The sequence below is a fragment of the Mesoplodon densirostris genome, chromosome 2 (genome assembly GCF_025265405.1).
Source record: "Mesoplodon densirostris isolate mMesDen1 chromosome 2, mMesDen1 primary haplotype, whole genome shotgun sequence".
Taxonomy (NCBI): Eukaryota; Metazoa; Chordata; class Mammalia; order Artiodactyla; family Ziphiidae; genus Mesoplodon; species Mesoplodon densirostris.
Window position 1 is genome coordinate 27,213,804 of NC_082662.1, and position 24,683 is coordinate 27,238,486.

A 24,683-nucleotide genomic window follows, 5' to 3' on the forward strand; every position below is an offset into this window, starting at 1 on the left:
CATTCATTCAATAAATATTTATCGACTATCTGCTTTGGGCTAAGTTCTGTTTTAGGAGCTTGGGATATTTCAGTGAACACAAAATCCTTGCCCTTATGAAGCTTAAAGTACACAGACTTAATATATAAATTCTAAAGTATATTCTAGAAAGTGAAAGGTGTATAAAAGAAGAAAAAGTAAGGAGGGGTAAGAGGACCAAGAGTGACAACAGTGTGTGTGGAGGGGGTGGGTTTAAATCTTTAAAAGGGTGATCAGGGAGGCCTCCTTGAGAAGGTTTCATCTGAACTTTCAAAAACTTGAAGGGGGTGAGAGTGTGCCATACCGAGAGCAAACCATCTGGACATCGGGAAGAAACACATTCCAGGCGAAATACACCCTGATGTATTTGGGGTGAAGGGGAATCATGTCTGCAACTTAAGATAGTTCCAAGAAAATAAATTATATGGATAGATAGAAATAGATATATGATATGTATGTGTATATTTATGTATGTAAATATAGTTGTATTTAGAGAGAAAAATGATAAAGCAGTGTTAAAATGTTAACATTTGGGGAATCTGGGTGAAGAGGATATACAATTTTTAGAAATTTTCTGTATGAAATTCCAAAATAAAATATATTTTTAAAAGATTTATATTATTTAAAGAGGAAAAAAAGCATTCCAGGCAGAGGGAGCAGCTTGTGCAAAGACCCTTAGATGAGGGCTTTCCTGGTGGCGCAGTGGTTGAGAGTCCGCCTGCCGATGCAGGGGACACGGGTTCGTGCCCCAGTCCGGGAAGATCCTACATGCTGCAGAGCGGCTGGGCCCGTGAGCCGTGGCCGCTGAGCTTGCGCGTCCGGAGCCTGTGCTCCGCAGCGGGAGAGGCCACAACAGTGAGAGGCCCGTGTAACGCAAACAAAAAACAAACAAACAAAAAACAAACAAACAAAAAAGACCCTTAGATGAGAGGGTGCCTGGTTTGTGAAGGAGACACTCAAGGCACTGGCAAAGGAAATACAGATGGAGCCCAGCTTATGATGGTTCGACTTACAATTTTTCAACTTTGTGGTGGTGTGAAAGTGATACGCACTCAGTAGAAATGGTACTTTGAATTTTGATCTTTTCCCAGGCTATCAATATGTGGTACAATACTCTCTTGTGTTGCTGGGCAGTGGCAGCTGCAGCTCCAGGTCAGCCACGTGGTCCCAAGGGTAAACCATACATACACTTACAACCATTCTGTACCCACACAATCATTCTGCTTTTCACTTTCAGTACAGTGTTCAATAAACTGCATGAGGTATTCAACACTTGTGTTAGATGGTTTTGCCCAACTGCAGGCTAATGTCAGTGTTCTGAGCATGTTTAAGGTAGGCTGGGCTAAACTATGATGTTTGGTGGGTTGGGTGTATTAAATGCATTTTCAGCTTATGATATTTTCAACTTATGATGGGTTTATTGGAATGTAACCCATCCTAAGTTGAGGAAGAGCTGTAAAGGGAATGCATCGGTGTTTATTACCTGCCTAGAATGCATCCTCATTCTTCAGGTAACAACACCCACTTTTCCTTTGAGGAACTTCCCCTCCCCCACTCTCCTTCCGTACTCAACCCATCTCCCAGCTTGGCTGGAGACGCAGGTCCGGCCGATCAGAGATGTGCACATCAAGCAACAGGGCCAAGGAGACAGAGTCCTGGGGTCCAGGGCTGGCGGATATGGTGAGATCCTGCCTGAGGAGGAAGCCAACTCCACGGAAAGCCCAGCTGAGACTTGAAGCAAAGTCTGTGTCTGAACTTTTATCCCTTGGTGGCTTAGTTACATGAGGCAACAAATTCCCTTTTTGCTTGAGCCAGTTTGAGTTGGATTTTCTCTTACTCGCAACAAAAAACGTGTTGACTGATTCCAAGTGCTAGGGTCAGCCTCTCTGAGGAATGGACATTTAGGCAGAGACCTGAAGGATGAGCAGCAGTTGGTTGGATGAAGAGGCAGGGAAAGCATTCCAGGAAGAGGGACCGGCAAATGCAAAGGCCCCAGGAAAGGAAAGGGCGGTGAAGGTTTGAGGAGCTGCAGAAAGGTCCAGATGGTGGTGGCAGGTCGAGTGAGGAACCTGGAACTTGGTCCCTGATGGAGGGCCTCACAGGTTTTGTTAAGGATCTGGGACGTTCTCCCAAGAGCCATGGGAAGCCATTGCAGAGTTTAAAATGGGGATTGACTTAATTTGCATTTGACATTGTTTGTATTTTAATAAGAACACTGGTGGCAGTGTGGGACTAGATTGGCAGGAGGTAAAAGTAATGCAGGGGGATCCCTAAGAAAATTATTGCAGACCTCCAGGCTAGAGATGATGACAATTTAGAGTGGGGCTATGGCTCTCCAGAGATTGGTTGGATTTTGTGGTGCTAGTCCCCAAAGATGCCCCCAATGAACCGTGCCTCCCAATAGTCATGCCTTGTGTAGTCTCATCCCACATTGAATCTGGGACAGCTCTGTGACCCACTTTGACCAATAGAATGCAGAGGAAGTGACACTGTGCCTTTCAAAGGCAGGAGGTCTGGTGTCCATGCTATAGAGGACTCTGCTATGTGGTCCTCTGTGAAGGGGTTTAGCCAAAGGACACAGGGCCTCTCACGGACACCAGGCAGGGCAGGAACCCTCAGAGACAGAGGCAAACACTCTCTGGCTCCCTCTGGAGAAGATTCCACTGACCCTGGCTCTGACCTGTCACCTGACCACAGTCTGTGTCTCTGGTTGGTCAGTTAACTGGAGGCATATGGATGCTGTGTGGTTCTATTGGCAGTGGGGCAGGGGAGCAGGATCCCTGAGGTACAGACATGGCTGCCTGTCTCCACTCCACCCTGGGGTGAGTGAGCAATTTTCAAAGGGAGAACATGACACGACAGCAGTTTAGAAAGAGGCCCAGCTTGGGGCAGGCTTCCGTGACTCAGTGCTCAGCACACTGGCTCTGCCCCCGTGAAATCCCATGGGGTTGGAATGGAATTCCACCACCCATCCCCTCACACTGCGTGGACTCTCTTCCTGAGCCTCTGCCTCCTGCTGCGTGTTCCTCAGCTCAGGTCCCAAAACCTCCCTGTGGGGCTGCTTCTCCCATCCTGTCCCAGCAGTATCACTCTGACACATTTCAGAATTTTCTCCTCTGGGCCCCTGCACCCCCGGCTCAGGGTCATAATACTAGCAGCTACTACTTAGAATGCATTCACTAATGTTATGTGCCAGGCACCAGGCAAGAGCTTTTACATGCTCATGAATTCCTTACACCAGTTCTAGGAAGTAGGTACTCTTATTATGTCCATTTTACAGATGAATAAAGTGAGGCTCACACAAGATAAGTAACTTTACCAAGGTCACACAGCCAGTGAGGTGGTCCCAGGAGATGGAGCAAAGCTTATATACCCATGAAGTTTGTTCTCTTGTTATCTAGAAACTGTACATCCATTCGGCTAGCCCAGGTTGGTTTTTGTCCCACCCTACTTCCCTGCCAGAGAGGGGATGGGGGTAAGAGCCTGATGCCCTTTTTCAAGGGTACACAGCTTTGACCTCTTTACCTGCTGTGCTTCAAGTTCATTTAGGGCAAGGGTTCTCAAAGTGAGGTTCCTGGGCCAGAGCAGCAGCATCCCCTGGGAACTTGTCGGAATGCATATTCTCAGGCCCACTCAGACTTACTGAATCAGAAACTCTAGGGTGGGGTCCAGAAATCTGTCATTTAGCAAGCCTTCCAGGTGCTTCTGATGCACACTCCTTTGAGAATCATTGGAGAATGCAGAAGAATCAACACGCTTTTCCATTCTACTCCCAGGTGGTTCTGGCGACAGCAGCTGGCCAAAGTGAGAATTTTCATGCGAGTATTTTTTATTTTTTTATTCAGTTGTTGTTGTTGTTGTTTTCTCAACACATTTGTCAGAGGTGACTCAGGGTTGGCGAGAGGTAGTGTGTGAATTCCTTAATTGTCGCACCTTATTATTCTTTTCTTCACATTTGTGTTCAGCCTAAAAGTGAAAATAAACATAAAGAAAACCAAAGTACCAAAGTCAGTATCTTAGCATCCTGCCTGTCTAGGGAAGGGTTGCAACTATAATTCCACACTCAGTCGACACACTCAAGCTTTGCCTCCTTGGTGCCTGGTCCCGGGCTGGGCTCTGAGGCACAGACTGGGCCTCTGTCCTGCCTGCTTTTGTGTCAGGGGACACAAACACCTCACTAATAACTAGAATTGGGGGGTTCCAAGGGTTGTGGTTCAGGGTCTGCTCCAACACGACTCTGGACTGCAGCATTTCAAATTCCTCACCAGCGCACATCCCTGAGTTTGGGTCCAGGCTCTACCACTTACCAGCTGTGTGATCTTGGGCAAATCACTCAGCCTCCCTGCGCCTCAGGTTCTTCCACCTTGAAACGAGAGTAATAATTCCCACCTTGCAGGCTTGCTGTGAGGATGGAGGAAATGTATGTAGCATAATGGTGCCACTCACTAGCTGTGTAACCTTGAGCAGGTTTGTTAGTCTCTCTACCTTGCTTCCTGCTCTGTAATACCTATAGCACGAACCTCATAGGGTTGTTGTGAGGTTAAAGGTTATATAAATCAAGGCTGCAGAATAGTAAATACTCTGGCAATGTTAGCTGCTATTGTTATTATTAAGCACACAATACAGTGCCTGGAGCACAGGAGATGCTCAGTAAATGGTGGCTGCTGTTAGTACTTAGTTTCCATTTTAATGTGAAGACAGGTCTGACCTAACAGTGCCTAATGCTTCTTTCAGCTTCTGGTTTCTGGTTACTTCAGGGTCTCCATCTCACTGATGCCTTCAGAGAGTTTGCAGTGCTGACTTGGGGTTGGTGCCTTTTCTGCCAATCTATCTTGTGTCTGACTCTGAATTCCAGCCTCTCTCAAGTCTCCTGCTGTTTGCGCTTGGCTTGATCTTGAGGAAGGAGGTAGATGGGCTCCAGGCCAGACATTTACAACTGGCCTCCTGTTCACACTTCCTGGGATGAGAAGATGGGTTCCAGGCTAGACATTCATTACCAGCCCCCTGTTTACATTTCCTGAAGCAAGAGACAAATGGGCTCCAGGACTACATATTTATGACCGGACTCGTGTCTATATTTCGAGATCTGCACCTCAATATAAAAACCAGCAACAGAAATAGGGTAAATAACCAGATGTTGGACATTTTTATGACAGGGACAGAGTGGGACTAAACCCTGTTAAAAGATCAAGAGGTCATGCATTTCCCACCCTTGGGGCAAGGGAAACATTGCACATGCGCAGAAAGGCTCCTTGGGAGTCAAAAAGGAGGGGGCACCACCCCATAACATGTGACGCAAAGGCCATCCCATAGACCTCTGGGCTGTAATCCATCTTGGGAAAAAGCTGCGCACACATGTTGGAGAGGGTCCTAAGGCAGGTCAAGTGTGGACAAAGAAATGAGATAATTAGCCAAAGGTAAACAAAGACCCGGAAGACCTGCCCTATATAAAAGACTTCACCGCCTCTTTACTGCACTCCTCCTCATTAGGGAGGACGCCCACACCCTTGCTCTCCGGGTGTGCATCTCTGCCTTGCTTCTGTCGTAACTAAACAAACTGTGCTCTCCCACTTGTTGTTGCGCTATGTGTCTAATGATAAACTTTGTACCTGTTTTTACAGTTTTTGCCTCCGTGAGAAATGCATTTTTCACTGGGAGCAAGAGCCAGGGGGTGTGGTGGCTAGGATTCCTGGTTTTCACCCAGGCTACCCAGGTTCAATTCCTGGGCAGGGAATTAAGATCTTGCTTCATGCCACCACTCACTGCTGCCTCTCTGAGATCAATCTCAGCATTCTTTGCTCTGGAGTCATGCCCTCTTCCTGGGACCCATCTCACAAGCATAATGTCAGTCAGACCGGTGTTAAGTCCCAGCTCTGTACCTCACCAGACAAAGGATTTAATCACAATTTTCTCATCTGTAAAATGGGACTAATAATGCCTATCTTACAGGGTTGTCTAAAGGTTAATTGCAATCATGCATTCAGCATGATGCCTGTCATACAGTGGGTGGTCAATAAATGTTTGTTTACTTCTCTGTCACCTCTCCCTATGGAGTAAATCCCATAATCCTTCTGAACTGGTTTCTTTACTTTCTTCTTTACTATTTTGACTTTATTGGGGGTGGGAGGAAGCAACAATGTACCAGACTAAAGACATCTTCCTGTCTCCCTTGCAGTAGGTGGCGCCATGTATCTATGGTTTGGCCAATGATATGAAAGGAAGTATTGGGTGCTGGTATGGTGTAAATTGTGTCCCCCCAAAAGATTAAAGTTCTAACCCCCAGTATCACAGAATATGACTCTGTTTGGAAATAAGGTCTTTATGCAGGTAATCTAGTTAAAATGAGGTCATTCGGGTGGGCCTTAATCCAATATGACTGAAGTCCTTATTAAAAGGGGTAATTTGGTCACAGAGACTGACATGTATACAGAGGAGATGATGTGAAGACACAAGGAAAAGAAGATGGCCATGTGACCGGAATGATACATCTACAAGCCAAGGAATGCCAAGGATTGCCAGTGGACACCAGAAGCTAGAAGGGGCAAGGGAGGATTCTCCCCTAGAATTATCAGAGAGAGCATGGCACTGCCAACACCTTGATTTTGGAATTCTAGCCTCCAGCACTGTGAGATAATAAATATATTGTTTTAAGCCACCCAGTGTTTGATACTTTGTTATGGCAGCCCTGGGAAATTAACACGTGTGGAATTTGGGGGTGGCTGCTTTCTCCTGCCTGGAACGTGCAGGGTTGGTGTTTAAAATATTTAGCAATCAGTATGAAGATGGGCACTGATCAGTCAGAAAGGACACTGGCCGTGAACAATTTTTCTGGTCACACTTGTGTGTACTGGTTAAATATTAGCCCTAGGAATGTGGCTGGAGCTCTTGCAGCCATTTTGGACTATGAGGCTAGAAGCCAGTCAGTGAGGATGGCAGAGTTGAAGGAGAGGAGGCACCTTGGTTCCTGATGACCTTGTGGAGCTGCCATACCAGATTTGGACAGCCTTCCTCAAGTGTTATACTACATACATAGTAGAGTAAACCTGTTTGTTTATGGCTCTATTACTTTTGACTTTTCTGTTTTCCTCAGCCAAACCTAAATTTAACTGATATCCAATCGCACAAAGTACTGTGAAGCCCAGATAAATGATGAATAGGAAAGTATTTTACAAACTCTCGAGTTCTATGCACACGTAAGGCATTTTTGTTATTGCAGTGTTTGTGATTACACTTATGATTAATTGAAGAATAGGTTGAAATTGACAGATATGATCCTGGTCAAAGATCAAAGGTTCTTTGTCCTGCTTCAGCAACATGTTTTTGAGGGCTCTGCATGGCGTCCATCGATAACAGTGGCATGAGAGACCAGCAGGAGAGGAGCCACCAGACTTTGGGCTGGATGCCAACAGGATGACTTTTTTTGAGCTGGGGCCTGAATGCTCAGCTACTGGTTGGCAGTTAAGCATGAAGGTTAAGGGTCAGGCCAGATGGGTTTAAATCTGAGCTCCACCCTTACTTGCTCTGTGACCCTGGGTAAGGTACTGAACTTCTCTGAATCTCAGATTCCTTATCTGTAAAATGGGGATAATTATAGCCCTATGATATAGGGTTGTCATGGAGATTCAGTGACATCACATACCCAGTAGGGAAAAAGATAAACCCACAGCTTATTTGTATGCAGTCCAGGAGACAGATTTTTCTGCTCTGACTACCAACCCTTGACAAATCACAAATGGACAGATTGGATTATGGTTTGTTTCTTTTTACCTTTATCAATTCATTCAGTTAGCATACTGAATGTGCCTATTATGTGCCTACTATGTACCAGGTAATGAAAAGAGCTAGTGAGGCAGACTTAGACCATGGCATCCAAATAAAGTCAGCTCAGAGAATGACTTAAAAAAAAGTAGAGCCAGTTTGTTTGGGTGCCTCTCCCATCCTCTTACTGTCATCTTTTCTTGAGGGCTCCCTTTGAGGTTTCTGCCATGGCCATCCTTATCTACCCCCTCCCATTCAGTAGATGCTTATTCTTAGGAGGACTTCAGTCATTAATTCACACTATGGTGCAAATGACTACAGATCTCTCAAAGAATGGATCTCAAATGACCCCTCCTGTGAAGGTGACTGCCTACTGAAAGTCTGTTCCTAGCATAGAAAGCAAGAGTGTTCAAGGCAGAAGAGCCCAGAGAAATCATTCAGTCTGAGCTCTCTCAGTTTACAGGGGGAAGTCAGGCCAGGCAGATGTGACCCTGGTCTCAGCAGGATGATCCAACAAAGGACTTCCAGTAGTTATGTGGCCAGGCTGGGTGGGGAGCAGAAAATGGCTCTTGAAGACTCCATGATCACTGCTCTATACCATCTGTGTGCTGAGGATGCTTTGATTAGGTTGTGCAGGGTGCCCTAGGGAGATACTGATGCAGAACAAGAAGTGCCTCTGGCTTTCAAGAAGCCTACAGCCTGACAGGGGACATGAGCACATATGTAAGGCCAAAAGCTCTTTGGCCCCACTGACTGGAAATGCTGCCTTCATTGTGACCAAATTCTCCAGTATGCACAAGACTGTCCTAAACTCTGTTCTGTTCTACCACTGTCTTTTCCTTCACCAGCACCATGATGTTTTAAAGACCATAGCTTTATAAAATATCTTGATGTATTGTAGAAGACGTCCTCTTCTTTTTCAAGAATGTCTTGGCTGTTCTTGTACAATTACTGTTTCAGATGAACTTTTGAATTAGCTTTTGAGTAGCATAGATATTGAATCTTCCTCAGCACTCTTTTTAAAAAAAAATAAATTTATTTATTTATTTATTTTTGGCTGCTTTGGGTCTTCGTTGCTGCATGCGGTCTTTCTCTAGTTGCGGTGAGCGGGGGCTACTCTTCGTTGTGGTGCACGGGCTTCTCATTGGGTGGCTTCTCTTGTTGCAGAGCATGGGCTCTAGGCACGTGGCCTTCAGTAGTTGTGACATGCGGACTGAGTAGTTGTGGCATGCAGGCTTAGTTGCTCAGTGGTATGTGGGATCTTCCGGGACCAGGGCTCAAACCCGTGTCCCCTGCATTGGCAGGAGGATTCTTAACCACTGCACCACCAGAGAAGTCCCAGCACTCTTGTTTATGCCAGGCCCTGGGTGTTCTGAGGAGCCAGGCACTCAGTTGCTGCCCTTGGGAGCTCACAGACTAGCTGGGAAGTGTAACCAAACAAGAAGTGTAAAGCAACAACAGGAATCTCACACTATGGGTAACAAAAGCCAAAAGAGTGAGGAGTCCACACAGATGTAAGTGCTGTGAGTTCCACTGTTCCTCTGGCTAGGGAAGTCATGGGAAGCTCAACAGGGGAGATGGCATACTGGACTTTGATGAATGTGCAGGAGCAGGAGTTCAACAGGTATAAAAGAGAAGAAACGCTCTGAGTTGAGGAAGTCAGAGAACGCTTCTTGGAAAGGGAGACATTTTATTTGAGAGGTAAGAGTTTGCCTGATCCAGAAGATGGGATGAAGGGAGGGATTGCCCTGAGCTGGGAAAGTCACAAGAAGGATCTTTGAAGACATTTCATCTGGGTTTTGAGTTGGAGGATGCCGGAAGAGGCAATTAAATAAAAATGATTCTATTAGAAAAGTAAAACAAGGAGATGACATTTGACCTGGGCTTCCCGGGATGAGTGGGCAATTCACCAGATCGGAGAGGAGAGGCACCGTCGAGCTGTGGTAGTCACAGAAAAGGCTTCCCAGAGCAAATAAAAAACCTCCTGGCTTCCTGCCCACTCTCCAAGATCCAATATCCAGGAGCTAAGCGTCCCACCGCGTAGACGCTCGGGATTCTGAGCTAGCGGGCCTGCAGCTCCTATTTCCCAGCGTAGAGTAACGGCGGAGGTGTCTCGGTAGGACTGAGGATAATGTTTGCGGAGCCGGCTAGCAGGGTTGAATGCTTTATGTCGGAATCAACCAATGGGATGGTGGCACCCAGTTGCCAGGGCTACGGAGGCGGGCCGAGCGGAGGAGGGGCCTGAGCGCCAGAGGCGGGGTCTGGGCGGGGCTTATATAAGTGAGCGCCGGGCGAAAGGCGGGGCGTGGGGGGGTGGTGGTGTCTGTGGCTGCTGGGCGGGCGGGCCGCAGGCCGCGGGGCCCAAGCCGGGGAAAGCTAGCGAGCGGAGGCGCGGAGGAGCCGTTTCACTCGCTGGGGGGACCTATGGGCCGAAGCCGTGTAAATGCGTTTTAAGGCGAGTGCGGGGGAGAGGTCCGGGGAGCCTCGGCAGCGGGCGCTCTCCGCTCCAGTGCTGACCTGCTCCCTGGCCCCCCTTGTCTCCTCTCAGCAGGGGCCTCGGCTCCGCAACTGCCACTCCTCCTCGGGGTGCTGCACAAGTTTCGAGGTCACCGGCGACCCCCCCTAGCAGCGCGCCTGACTCTGGCCCCCGCGAAGGAGCACGGGGCTTGGTAAGGGGGTTTGGGGGGGGCGGGACCTCGGCCCTGCACTCAGGAGGGCTCACCCGGACAGAGCCTCAGCTTTCAGTTCTTGCCCGGGAGCCCGCGGCCATCACCCACCATGTGGAGCCCTCACGCACGCTTACCATCCTAGCACGTCAGGACCAGCCCGGTCCCTCTTTACAAACGGTGAAACTGAGAGGGGACGGGGCGTACCCAGGGTCACGCAGCAGAGAGCGGACTCGAACCTCAGCTCTCAGGCTGAGACTCCTTGGTGGGACCACCTGCAGCCACTTTAGGTGGTCAGGATGGGGGGGTCACCTGGAAACTTCCCCACTCAGCTTTTCTTCTCCTTCTCTCTCATTCTTTCCCTTTAAACCAAAACCCTAATTTCAGAACTGGAAAGGATCTCCAAAACAATGCATCCATTTTACAGATGGGGAAACTGAGGCTCAGAGAGGCAGTGACATCTAGGCAGATAATGCCTTGTCCCAGTCCAGGATTCCTGATCTTCCCTACTCCTCCCAGTGAACCTAAGCTCCCCAGGCTTGTGCTGGGGGCAGGGTGTGACAGGAGTGGGTGCCCTGGCCTGGGGAGGTGAGGGGTGCAGCTGACGCCAGGCCCCCAGCGGCCCCCTCACTCTTCTCCAGCAGTGTGTTGCATACTTTCTCAGGCACCGGAGGCAGCGGCAGCTCCATCCAGCCCATCGGCTCCTCCTCAGCATGGCTGGCTGCCTGAGTGAAGCCGACTTCGTGATGGTGGAGGAGGGCTTCAGCACCCGAGACCTGCTGGAGCAGCTCACTCTGGGGGCCTCACAGGCCACCACGGTGAGGGCCTGGGAGTGGGGATGGGTCTTCGGTTCTCCCAGCAGGCTCAGCTGCCTCCTAGGGCCCACATCTGATTCTTTCACTTATTTGGTATTCATTCCTTTCTATTTGTGAGAGATGCCTCATTTTTTCTCCAAATTCCTGGTCCTTGCCCCCGAACCTGCCCCTCCTGTGTTCCCTGCCTTCATGAACAACACTACCATCATCTACGCAGCCCTCTAGGTCAGAAACCTGGGAGTCCTCACTTCCCCTCCCACACCTGGGCACCCCCAAACTCTGTGAATCCAGCCTCCTTAAATTACCCTTCAGTGTGTTCTTCTGGGACCTCACTGTGTAGTTTAGGCCTCATCTCTCTTAAAACTCCCCTAACCTTTTCCCTGCCTCATCCCACCACTTCCAACTTTATCACAGCCCTGCTCAAAATCAGAATCCTTTGGCAGTTTCTCACTCCCTACAGGATACAGGTCAGAACTCCTCTGCCTTCATAGCCCCATTTCCGGCTTTTCCCACGGTATATATTATGCTCCATCAGAGCTGAACTACTCTGCTCATATTTCCCGAGGATTCCATGTGCTCCATTATCACTCCTTTGCCCAGGCTGTTCCCTCTTCCCTTCTCCCAGCCTCTTGCCTCTTACCTATTTCTACTCATTACTTATTACTCATCCGTGTCACCTTTTCCTGATTGCCCCAGGCAGATTTTGTACTGTCCTTCTCCACGGCCCCCTCTGCATTTTGTAGAAACTCCTGCTTAGCATTTATTGAATGGGCTTGTAATTGCTCAAGGGGTTCTTTTGCAGACCCAAGCATACTTAGCATACTTGCATAGCTATGCTTTGTCAGACACCAAGTGGGCATCAGTAAAAAAGTGTTGCATAAAAGGGAAACTGAGTCCCAGAAAAGGTTTAATTAATGTGGTCTCACCAATGGCCTCATATGTATTCAACCCTCCGTAAACAGTTGTCCTCAGGCATGGGTTGCAGTAGCAGTGGGACTACTTCAAGTCTTCATTGAACACCTAAATGTGAAAGGCAGTGGCTGTAGGCTGTGGGTCTTCAAGGAATTTATCTTTTTCCTGGAGAAGACAGTTGTCTATATACACAGAGTTCTGATACTTTGGAAGCATGTGCAAAATGCAGTGGGAGCATTAAAGGTGGAGTTGCCTTATAGGTTTGGGGGAAGGTGACATTTCAGCTGAAACTTGAAGGTGGATTAGGAACTTGCCAGACACATGTGGGGGAAGCATATTCTGTTTGGAGGACATGGTGGGAATAAAGGCTGGGAGGTGGAAAATGATCTAGGATAGAGCTGGAGTTTGAGCTGAAGTGAGGGAAGGGACTGGAGCTGGATCACAGAGCCTTGAATGTCCTGTAGGCTTGGGGATCCCCAGAGAATTTTAGAGCAAGGTACTTGGGAGGACCGTGGATGGCACGCACTAGGAAGAAGCTGGGTGGGGTCTCATATTCACCCTTCTTGTTGTGCAGGAAGAGGTCTCTGCCTTCTTTGTGGCCGACCTGGGTGCTGTAGTGAGAAAGCACTTCTGCTTTCTGAAGTGCCTGCCGCGAGTCCGACCCTTTTACGCTGTCAAGTGCAACAACAGCCCGGGCGTGCTGAAGGTCCTGGCCAAGCTAGGACTGGGCTTCAGCTGTGCCAACAAGGTGAGCTCCTGCCCCCCACCTGCACACTGACCCTCACTGCCTACTGAACACCCACATGGCCCGGCTGCAGCTGCTGTGGGTGGACCTGGGGAAGCAGGAGTGACCTGTAATTGGCCCCTGCCCTCTGGGAAGGGCCACCCACATGCGAGGGGTGTAAGGGATGAGGGTGGAATTTGCCAGCCTTGAAGTTCCACGTTGGAACCACGTGTGACCCTGGGTAGGTGGGTCACCTTTTTAATGGAGATTTTCAAACTTCTTGGCATAGAGCTATATGTGGTATTCTTCTAATTAAAACAAAACAAAAACACCATTTTATGATAGGTTTTATTTTTTTCTTTTATAATATTAATAACGTGTGACTGTACATTTTCTTAACTAATCCTTATAGAGTTCTGTTGTTGCCAGTTCTGCTGCCTTTCTCATTTGATTAATGCTGTTGTCTTAATTCCCTCCTGCTCTCTTTAGATTTGTTTATTACTGTCATTCTCTATTCATTGAACTCTTGCAGTGTGCTAGACACTGTTCTAGGTAGGGCTGGCAATACAGTGTTGAGTAAAACAGACTCTGTTGTCCTTGAGTTGAATGCACGGCTTATCTATTTCCATTCTGTTCTTACTTGATAAGTCTTTTAGCTATAAAGTTTCATCAGAGTACAGCTTTGGACATAGTTATTCATTCAGCAACATTTATTGAGCACCTACTGGGGAATCAAGTACTTTTCTAGGTGGGGATTTAGCAAGTGAACAAAACAAAAAAAGTCCCTTCGTGGAGCTTGCTTTCTAAAGAACAAACAAGTTAAACAGTGAAAGTCTATGGCATTTTAGATGGTAAATGCTGTGGAGAAAATTAAAGAGGGAAAGGGAAGTAGGGAAGAGACATGGATGTCGGGAAAGAGGATTGTACTTTTAGATGGTTTGGCCAGGGAAGGCATCACTGAAATTTGAACACAGATCTGAAGGAAGCAAAGGATCCAAGCCAGGTGGAAAACCAGGGGAAGAGCATTGCAGGCAGAGGGACCAGCAAGTGCAAAGGTCCTGAGGTGGGAGCAAGCCTGTGGGCATTGGTTTGTGATATTGTTATTACAGTTATTTTAAAATGTTTAGTAATGATTATTTTGAGGGGGAATCCCTTTTAAACCCTGGTCAGCAATATAGCTGGGTGTTGTGAGGAGGATTCTAGAAAGGGATCTGGAGGAGACAGGAGGAGAGCTCATCTGGATAGGAGGCTGGCGGGATTCCAGGTGGGAGAGAGGTACACACCATGGTGGACGGTTGGAACGAGCAGGTTCACCTTTATCAGAGACGCATGTTAGTGTCCTTATTGGTAGATGAGTCTCCCTCCTGTCACCCGTGAAGCCCCTTTGCATCAGCTCTTGTTTTGCACACCTGGTTTCATGCATGCCCCACATAAAGCCCCATGGAGTGCCTAGGAGAAGAGATTGCCATTTTGCAGTTGAGGAACTGGGGATGAGCTCCACACAGCTTGCTGGTAGCAGAGCCAAGACTTGCCCCCTGCAGCATGCCGGGTCTCTGCTCTGACCGAGGAGGAAGGGGACCCTTTTCCATAACCCTTGGTCTAGGGGTGAAGAACAGGACCAAACCTCACTGACTAGAGTCCTGTGCTTCTGGAAACCCAGAGGTGGGGCCCTGTGCTGGCCCTCAAGCCTCAGGACTGGCCTCCAAAGGGCAGAGTTGTGAGGTGTAGGGCTTAGAAGTTGGGGGGGGGGACGTTTGCTGAGGGCTTCTGTTGTGTCATGTGCTTTGCCAAGCGTTTTCTCTACATGATCTCATTTGACTCTTGAAACAACCCTGTGAGGTAATTATTATCACCGTGATTTTGACAACAGCCCCATGAGGAAGCAGTTAGTGTATAAGGAAAGGAGGCACAGAGGTTTGAGGGATGCCCTGGGAAGGGGCCGCTTGAGTATGGCAAGGGGTCTCTGACTTTATCACTGCTGTCTTTGCGAAGATCCCCAGGGAGAGGATGGCAGAGCTGAGACCCCACCCAGTAGGTGGGATCATGTGGCCCTTGGGTGCATTTCCTGAGAGGTGGCACAGCTTTTCTTGGAAGGCCAAGGCTGCCCTCTTCTGGTTGGCTGGAGCTGGTGGCCACGCTGTACAGCACCATGCTTTGGCGGCCACTGACCTAGGGTCAGGCATGAGCTGGGGCTGGGTGTACAGATATGCATCAGACAGGCTCCAGGGTCAAGAGCACCAGCCACGCCTTACACGGGGCTCTGGTCCACCCACCCACCTTCCCAAGGACCTTATGTCATCTCTCCTGCCCCATCCCTTGCCCTCTCTGGCTGTCTCCCTCAGCATCCTCCCATCTTAAAATGCCTTCTCTGGACACTACATCATCCCCCAGCCCAATCCCTTGCTCCCTCTTCATGGCCAAACTGAGTTGTCTACACTTGCCTGTCTGCAGTCACTTGTCACTTTCCCTTAGCACCCAGTCCTTAAGCCACTGCTTCCCGACCTCCACTCAGTCATTCCAAGGAATCTCCTCTTGCCAACGTCCCCAGCAATCTCCAGGATCCAGTGAACACTTTATTCTAAATATTCATTTTGAATTATTCAAATAATACGTTGATTCATCTGCAAAAAAAAAGTAGAACGTCAGCTTTATGTCTCCAGAGATAATCAACATTCTGAGTTTCAGTTTGGTGGCTACATGGTATTTGAAAAATACTTACAAATATGATCCATAGGAAACATACAAAATATCTTGTGATTTTGTGACAAAATATAAGATGTTCATGTGGTAGGTATTGTGCCACATAGCTTTATTTTTATTTTTTAAATAAATAAATTTATTTATTTATTTATTTATTTATTGGCTGTGTTTGGTATTCATTGCTGCGCGTGGGCTTTCTCTAGTTGTGGCGAGTGGGGCTACTCTTTGTTGCGGTGTGCAGGCTTCTCCTTGGGGTGGCTTCTCTTGTTGTGGAGCACGAGCTCTAGGAGCACGGGCTTCAGTAGTTGTGGTGCGTGGGCCTCTAGAGCGCACGCTCAGTAGTTGTGGTGCACTGCATGGGCTTAGTTGCTCCACGGCATGTAGGATCTTCCCAGACCAGGGCTCGAGCCCGTGTCCCTTGCATTGGCAGGTGGATTCTTAACCACTGTGCCACCAGGGAAGTCCCTTACAGTAGCTTTAAGCTCAGCAGATTTTGGAGATCTGTCCATGTTGATGCTTTTAGACCTCGTAGGGGACACTCCTTGCTCCTCCTAGCTTTTGATCTCACCATGAAAAAGTGTGTGTGTGTGTGTGTGTGTGTTTGTGTGTGTGTGTGGTGGGAACACTTAAAGTGAGATCTACCCTCACAAATTTTTAAGTGTTTAATAAGGAATTGTTAAGTATAGGCACCATGTTGTACAGCAGATCTCTAGAACCGATTCCTCTTGCAGAACTGACACTTTATACCCATTGAGTAGCAACTCCCCATTTGAAACATTCTTTTTTTTTTTTTAGTATTTTTTAAATTTATTTTTTATTGAAGTACAGTTGAAATACAATTTTGTGTTAATTACTGCTGAACAGCAAAGTGACTCAGTTATACATATATATACATTCTTTTTCATATTCTTTTCCATTATGGTTTATCACAGGATACCGAATAGAGTTCCTGTGCTATACAGCACGACCTTGTTTATCCGTTCTATATATACCAGTTTCCATCTGCTAATCCCAAACTCCCAATCCATCACTCTCCTACCCACCCTCCCCCTTGGCAACCACCAGTCTATTCTCTATGTCCCCGATTCTATTTCTGTTTCATAGATAGGTTCATTTGTGTCATATTTTAGATTCCACATATAAGTGATAATCATATGGTATTTGTCTTTCTCTTTCTGACTTACTTCACTTGGTATGATAATCTCTAGTTGCATCCATTGAAACACATTCTTTTTAAAAACACAGGCCTAGCCTAGGATATTGTGGGTTGGGTTCCAGACCACTACGGTAAAGTGAAGATCACAATAAAGTGAGTCACACGATTTTTTTGGTTTCCCAGTGCATATAAAAGTTATGCTTACACTGTACTGTAGTCTGTTAAGTGTGCAATAGCATTATGTCTAAAAAAATACTTTAAGTAAAATGTACATACCTTAAGTAAAAAATATTTTCTTGCTAAAAAATGCTGACCATCATCTGAGCCATCAGCGAGTTGTAATCTTTTTGCTGGTGGAGGGTCTTGCCTCCATGTTGATGGCTGCTGACTGCTCAGGGCGGTGGTTGCTGAAGTGTGGGGTGGCAGTTTCTTAAGAGAAGACTCTTCCTTTCACTTGAATACCTAGAGGTCATTGTAGGGTTATTAACTGGCCTAATTTCGATATGGTTGGGTTGTTGTATGTCAGGGAATAGGGAGGCCCAAAGAACGGGAGGGAGATGGGGAATGGCTGAGGGGTGGATCAGTCAGAACACACATTTATCCATTAAGTTCACTGTATGGGCGTGGTTCGTGGCACCCCAAAACAATGACAATAGTAACATCAAAGATCACAGATCACCATAACAAATACAGTAACACTGAAAACGTCTGAAATATCACAAGAATTACCACAATGTGACACAGAGACATGAAGTGAGCAAACTGTTGGAAAAATGGTGCCAATAGACTTGCTTGATGCAGGGTTGCCACAAACCTTCAATTTGTAAAAATCGCAATATCTGCAAAGCACAAGAGAGTGAGGCGAAATAAAATGAGGTATGCTTGTACTCAACAACACGTGCTCTTGGTTTTAAAGACTTTAGAAACATATCCAGTGAAAGTGGACGCTGCTGGGAGCCTGCTCCACCCTCCTGGGGTGCCTCTGACAGTGGAGAGGTCTCCTTCTGCACAGATGTGAATTGCAAGACAGGGTTTGCTTTGACAGGAATGGCATAAGAACCTCTGCGTTGTTCTGCCTCTTCTGGGGACGCTCTCTCCTCCCCTCGGTCCTGTGCCGGCTCTTCCTGCTCTCTAGCTGGGAGAGTTCCTCTGGATTCTGGCTCAGGCTCCCTTCTCTTATAAACTCTCTGTGTTCCTAGAGGATTTCATCTCCTCCCATGGCTTCAAATACCCCTAATATGCCACCACCTCCCCTGTTTTGATCTCCAGCCCAGACCCTATGTATCCAGGTGCTGACTTGTTGCCACAGGATGTCTGGAACCCAGTGTGTTCAAATGCACTCATGATCTTCCCCTCGAGAGGGGCCCCTGGGTCTGCTGGGTGAGGAGTCCCCCTCAGACATCTAACCCCACATCCCCACGTGCAGTCCCTCACCAAGCTTGCCAGCCATGCCTTCAGATGACACCACCCCCCTTTCTATGCAGCCTGTCCTGTTTCCCAGGGAGGTTGTGACTGTGTCCCAGAATTCTCCTAGGCCCTTCCTTGGTCCATTTTCACACAGTAGCCAGAGTGACATGCATTTAGACCTTGCATTCAAAATGCCCATCTGATCATGTCCTTTTCCCTCTTGAGACCCCTCAAACTGTTTCCCACCACTGGTAGGGTCAAATATAAATCACATCAGCCTTCTTGGTCTCCCTGTTGGCTCTGCCTGTATCCCTCCAAGCTCATCGTCCCCCACGGTGGTCACCCTGCCCAGGCTACCCCAGCGTTCTCTGTTCCTCCCTCAGGCTGAGTACATTCTTGCCTCAGAACCTCTGTACAGGCCACTTCTCCTACCAGAAACATTCTTTCCTTCCCTTTCAGCCTGGCCCAGGCCTCCTATGGGGCTCAGCTTAAATTTCTTACTTTTTTTTTTTTTAAATTGAAGTATAGTTGATTGACAGTACTATGTTAGTTTCAGGTGTACAGCAAAGTGGTTCAGTTATATATGTATATATCTATATTCTTTTTTTCAATTCTTTTCTATTATAGTTTATTATAAGATACTGAATATAGTTCCCTGTGCTATACAGTAAATCCTTGTTGTTTACCTGTCTTGTATGCAGAAGTATGCATCTGTCAATCCCATACTCCCAGTTTATTCCTCCCTCCCTTCCTTCCCCTTTGGAAGCCATAAGTTTGTTTTCTATTTCTGTGAGTCTGTTTCTGTTTTGTAAATAAATTCATTTGTATCATATTTTAGATTCTACATATAAGTGATATCATATGGTATTTGTCTTTCTCTGACTTATTTCACTTAGTATGATAATCTCTAGGTCCATCCACATTGCTGCAAGTGACAGAATTTCATTTTTTATGGCTGAGTAATATTCCATTGTGTGTGTGTATGTATATATATATATACATCACATCTTCTTTATCCATTCATGTGTTGATAGACACTTAGGTTGCTTCCATGTCTTGGCTATTGTAGTGGTGCTGCTATGAACATTGGGGTGCATGTATCTTTTCAAATTAGAGCTTTTGTCCTTTCCAGATATATGCCCAGGAGTGAGATTGTTAGATCATATGGTAACTCTATTTCCAGTTTATTAAGGAACCTCCACACTGTTTTCCATAGTGGCTGTACCAATTTACATTCCCACCAACAGTGTAGGAGGGTTCCCTTTTCTCCACACCGCCTCCTCAGCTTAAATTTCTGACCTTCAGAAAGCTGTCCGTCACCCCCTCACATCCAGGTTTCCCCATCCCACATTCTCTAGTATCCCGTACTTGTTCTCCATGGCTCTTATCCATTTGTAATCCTGTTATTATTCAGTGTTCATTCATTCCTCCCCTTCTTTCCCATCTTCCTGAAACCTCCACAGGGTCGGAGACCCTGTCTGCTTTACTCACCACTTGTTTTCATTAACACCTGTCTCAAAGCCTGGCAACTCAATAGATGCTCGAGACACACTTGCCAATTCAGCATCAAGGTGTCTTCTCCACTGAAGTGCTGTGGTTAAAAGCTGGTGTGCTAAAGTCGGACGGTCCTGGGTTAGAATTCTAGCAGTGCCCCTTGTAAGCCGTGTGACTTTGGACAAGTCACTTAAGGCCTCTCTGCGCCTCTGTCTCCTGCCTCATAAGATTAATATGGCGATGAAATGAGACTGTCTATAAAACATTTAATGCAATGGCTGGCATACAGTAATCCTTTAATGAGTGACAATGGTTATTATTTAAATAATTTTAATCAAAGCTAAACCACAGGTCCCCAAAGTGTTACCATTGCTGCTTCCTCTCACCTCTTGGGTGAAGCAGGGAGCAAAACCACATTTTCATAACTGCTCAGACGTGGGGTCTTTGGAAGCAAGCTGTGATGACAGCAGTTCCAGCTCTGGAGGTGGACCTTTGTGTCTCCCTCTGCTACTCGCTGGCTGTGTCACCAAGGCAAGTGGGTTTCTTTGAACTCAATTTGTCCTCTGTAAAATGTGGCCGATAAATATTTCATAGGATAGTTATAGGCATTGCATGAGATAATGCACATAAATACCTCGTGCTGAAAAGTTGCTACATTAAAATTAGTCTTATTACAAACTTGGGATGGCTAAAGATGGCCCTGTGTCTCCTACCGTGCTTCCAAACTGCCACCTTCTTAATCATGGAGGGTCAGGCTTGAGTTTGAAAGTTGGTTCTGCCTCCTACTTGCTCCATAGCCTCTCTGAGCATGTTTCCTTCTCTATAGAGTGGAGCTAATACCATCTGGTGGCGTACTGTAAAGAGTAAATAAAAGAGTGAGTCTAAAGCAAGGGCTGGAGACTTCCCTGGCGGTCCAGTGGCTAGGACCCTGTGCTTCCACTGCAGGGGGCACAGGTTTGATCCCTGGTCGGGGAGCTAAGATCCCGCAAGGTGCGCAGCGAGGCCAAATACATAACATACATACATACATACATAAATAAGTAAAGCAAGGGTTGGCAAACAATGGATGGTGGGACTTGTAGAGTTTTATTGGACTACAGCCATGCTCATTCACTTATGCATTATCTGTGGCTGCTTTGGTGCTACAAAGACATTTGAGTAGCTGTACAGAAACTGTACGGCGCACAAAGCCTAAAATATTTACTCTCTGGCCCTTCATGGAAAAAGTTTGCCAACACCTGATGTAAAGCCTCTCATTCAGTGCCTGCTTGTGGTAGGTGCTCTGTGACCATGGTTGCTTTCACCATCATCATCATCATTGTCTGGATCATTAATGCAGCAATCAGGTGGAGCACTATTCTGGAAAGGTGAGGAAGAGGAGGCCCTGTGGAGAGAGGGCCTTGCTGGAGCCACCCAGCACCATGCCATGCACAGAGCAGGTGTTTGGATGTTGGATGACCTGTGTCAAAAGACTATTGGTCTGGTGAACTTTCTGATACATCAAGTGATAGTCTCTAAACATTTAAATCTGCCAGGAAAATGTGTCAGAAACCTGTTTTCAGGGCTACCATGAATCTGTGGAGTGCCTTTGTGTGAATTAGAAAATGTATCCCTTCCTTAAGACACTTAATTGTTGTAAATAAATATACTGATTTTGTTAGAGCAAGATGCTTTACTGTTAGGAAGTCGTAATAAGCATACAAATCTACCATGTATTCTCTGAACGGGACCTCTCCCTCCCTGGGATTGTGCAGTAAACCACCCACACAGCTGTACATGGCAGCCCTGCCTGTCAGTGGTGAACCAGCGTGCGTCCTGATTTTTGTATACCTGTTGTCTAAAAGTGAGGCCCACTTTTTATGAACCTCCCCAGGCACAGCTATGACTTTGCCCCTCATCTGTGCTTCCTTGGCCTCCGCGGGCCCAGCAGGCTCTGGTGCTTCCTCACCACCACCTTTGGGATCCCACAGGCAGAGATGGAGTTGGTCCAGCGTATTGGTGTCCCCGCCAGTAAGATCATCTACGCCAACCCCTGTAAGCAAATTGCACACATCAAGTATGCTGCCAAGCATGGGGTCCGGCTGCTGAGCTTTGACAACGAGGTGGAGCTGGCAAAGGTGGTAAAAAGCCACCCCAGTGCCAAGTAAGCTGAGAAGCACTCATGTGGGAGGCTGGGCTGCGTGTGAGGGCAGGGGGAGCGGGAGGAATGGGGCCGGGGCTGAGGACCCTGCCTTGGACCCGGCCAGAGTCACAGGAGGTTGGGGCAGGCACTCCTGGACTGGACCCAGGATGCAGAGCCTGAGTAGGACAGAGGTAGGAATGATGGATTACAGGCCAGGCAGAGCAAAGCCCACGGTACTACGGAGGTCAGAGCCACGGCAGAGGAAGCAAGACGGGGTGGTTTTTTCACAGAGGAGGTGGCATTTAAAGTTTCACAGAGGAGGTGGCATTTAAGGAGGGCCTTGAGGAGTGACCAGCATCTGGGGAGGGCATAAACAGCGTGTCAGAGTGAACTGCGTGAGCAAACGCATGGAGGCCAGAAGCAGCATGGGGCATTTGAGGGATACGCAGAAATTTGGTATGGCTGGAACATACCATGTGCAAGGCGAGAAGGAGAAGTGAATGGTGCTTGTCACAGGGCAGGGACCCTGGTGCACGTGGGCTTTGGGAGGGGTCAGGGCTGGACATCTTGCTCAGGCTGTGCCTCTCCCCTGGTCCCTGGACACCCTGGGGAGCCAGGTGGCGGGCCACTCTAGTTCACTCAAAGCAGCTTCCATTTTGTCTGTTTTACATATTGGGGATATCAGGGTTCTCAATAAGACTGTGTTTAAAAAATGGTCCCCCCGATACAAGAGAAGTTGGAAAAGCCTGGCTGGTGTTAAGGCTGATTCGGAGAAGTGGGGCTGCTCAGAGGAGAACTGGTGAGGTCGGGACCAGGGCAGGGGCCCCAGGGAAGGGCCCAGGGACATTTAGGGAATGGATTGGACAGGACTCAGAGGCTGACTGGCTGTGCAGGGAGAGGAAGGGGTCCAGGGGCTTGTGGGGTTGGGTAGCTCTGAGCCATGAGGGCTCACGCCTCTTGACTTAGAGAAGGCTTGGTCGGGGGCGGGGTGGGGTGGGGTGAGGCATGGCACCCCCTGCAGAGGTGCTGCGTGTCTCCTCAGGATGGTTCTGTGCATTGCCACCGATGACTCCCACTCCCGGAGCCGCCTGAGCCTCAAGTTCGGAGTGTCGCTGAAATCCTGCAGACACCTGCTTGAAGATGCCAAGAGCAACCACGTAGAGGTGGTGGGTGTGAGGTGAGTGCCCAGAAGCCCCGCCGTCACCACCCACGCCCACTGCCCACTGCCTCTTTCCCAGGACTTAATCAGCTCTGTGTGAGACCTCCCTCAGGGTCTCCAAGGAGGGCCTGTCCCTGGGCCTAGAATTCTGCCATTTGAGAGCTTCCTCCCTTTGGAAAGAAGGTTTGGAGGGTCCCACTGCCCCAACCCCACAGTCTGCAGAAGGTCCTGTCCCAGGAGGTTCCAGGAGGGACCTGGCTTTGCAGGAGTTTTCCCAGCCTGAGGCCAAAGGTCATCCAGGCACACCTTGGCGCGGCCTCTTTTCTGGTAGGGGATATGGAAGAAGCAAGAGCTATGACCTAACAATATAGCTTTCCTTATTTTTGGACTTAGGATGGCCAGGCACTCTGCTAAATGCTTCATGGCCACTATCCCATAACTGTGGGATCTTCTCCCCACTTTATAGACGGGGAAACTGAAGCACAGCATGTCAGACTGCTGAGTGAGATGTACATCAGATCTGGCTGAATCTGGGGCCCTAGCCCTCACCCCAGAAGGCTCAGCCCCAGGGGCAGCATGGAGGGGTGTGGGGGGTGCCAAGTGCCAAGGGACCTTGGACCTAGTCTCCTGTCCACTCCTCACTTGCCACATGGCCCTTGGCAGCCCATTTAACCTTTCATGCCCACAGTCACTACATCTGGAACATGGGCACAGCATCCAGTGTGCTCGACCAAGGTTGCTCCTGGCTGGGACTGAGGTGGTGGTACTTGGGCCCCTGTGTGTAAGCCGAGGCTCTTCCTCCCTTCTCAGTTTTCACATTGGCAGTGGCTGTCCTGACCCTCAGGCCTACGCTCAGTCCATCGCAGACGCCCGGCTTGTGTTTGAGATGGGTGCTGAGCTGGGCCACAGGATGCACATCCTGGACCTTGGCGGCGGCTTCCCTGGAGTGGAGGGGGCCAAAGTGAGATTCGAAGAGGTAACCCTGGGATCGCAAGTGTCACCCTGGGCTTGGTGGGGGTGGGGATGGGGGTGAGGAGGGTTATAATGATCCCAGGAAGCCCACTGTGAGTGGGTCCCATGTGCTACGTGCTGTGCTTAGTGCTTTACCTGGATTATCTTATTATTAACCCTGTGTTACAGCTGAGCAGACTGAGGCTCGCAGACGTTACTTCACTTCCTGGCTGCGCACCCAGCTCTGCCTGACTCCGTCCATGCACCTATTTGAGGCTTAACCAGGCCATATTTGCATAAGTCATAAGGCTTTCTGAGGGTCTGGGTGTACCCTATTCACTCTCCTGCGGACTGATGAGAAGTCAAGTGGGCAGGGGAAGGAAAAGCCAACCTTCTGTCCACTCCTAGTCCGTCTGTCTCCTTCCCACCTGGAAGGTGAAATCAGGAAAAACGTGTCATTGCAATCCCAACTTGAACCACTAGGGGTCGCTTTTCCTCAGTAAGTGCCCGGTCCTGGAATATTCACATCTTGGAACTGAATTTAAGAAAATAATACGTGATGGACACTAAGAATTAGCTTCAAAGATGAGCATTGCAGCCTTCTTCATAACAGAAGTCCAGTGGACTTCCTTGGTCCATATAGCATTCAGGGATTGGTTAAATTATGGTATATTCCTATGGTGAAAACATTTACACACATGGGGAGATCATTCAGTTTATTGAGTGAAACAGTTTATAAAAACATATATACTTAGAGCCCTATCATGTTTATAATAAAAAATCAGCTTTTAGGTTTGTATA

At 48.0% G+C, this 24,683-nt stretch overlaps 1 protein-coding gene across 5 annotated transcripts in view; it reads left to right on the forward strand.

Annotated features, from left to right (window-relative positions):
* The first annotated feature begins 10,327 nt into the window (after positions 1-10,327).
* The window catches only part of AZIN2 (antizyme inhibitor 2), a 38,792-nt gene continuing 24,436 nt past the window's right edge, over positions 10,328-24,683 (forward strand). For 3 of the 5 annotated variants that reach the window (XM_060089426.1, XM_060089423.1, XM_060089425.1), the window contains exons 1-6: positions 10,328-10,445; positions 11,107-11,260; positions 12,744-12,917; positions 21,621-21,793; positions 22,794-22,949; positions 23,742-23,907. In XM_060089426.1, coding sequence (XP_059945409.1) covers positions 11,156-11,260; positions 12,744-12,917; positions 21,621-21,793; positions 22,794-22,949; positions 23,742-23,907 — 774 coding nt within the window. In that variant the 5' untranslated portion in view covers positions 10,328-10,445; positions 11,107-11,155. Of the gene's footprint in view, positions 10,446-11,106; positions 11,261-12,743; positions 12,918-21,580; positions 21,794-22,793; positions 22,950-23,741; positions 23,908-24,683 lie in introns of those variants that run through there. The other 2 variants (XM_060089424.1, XM_060089427.1) reach the window with 2 other exon arrangements.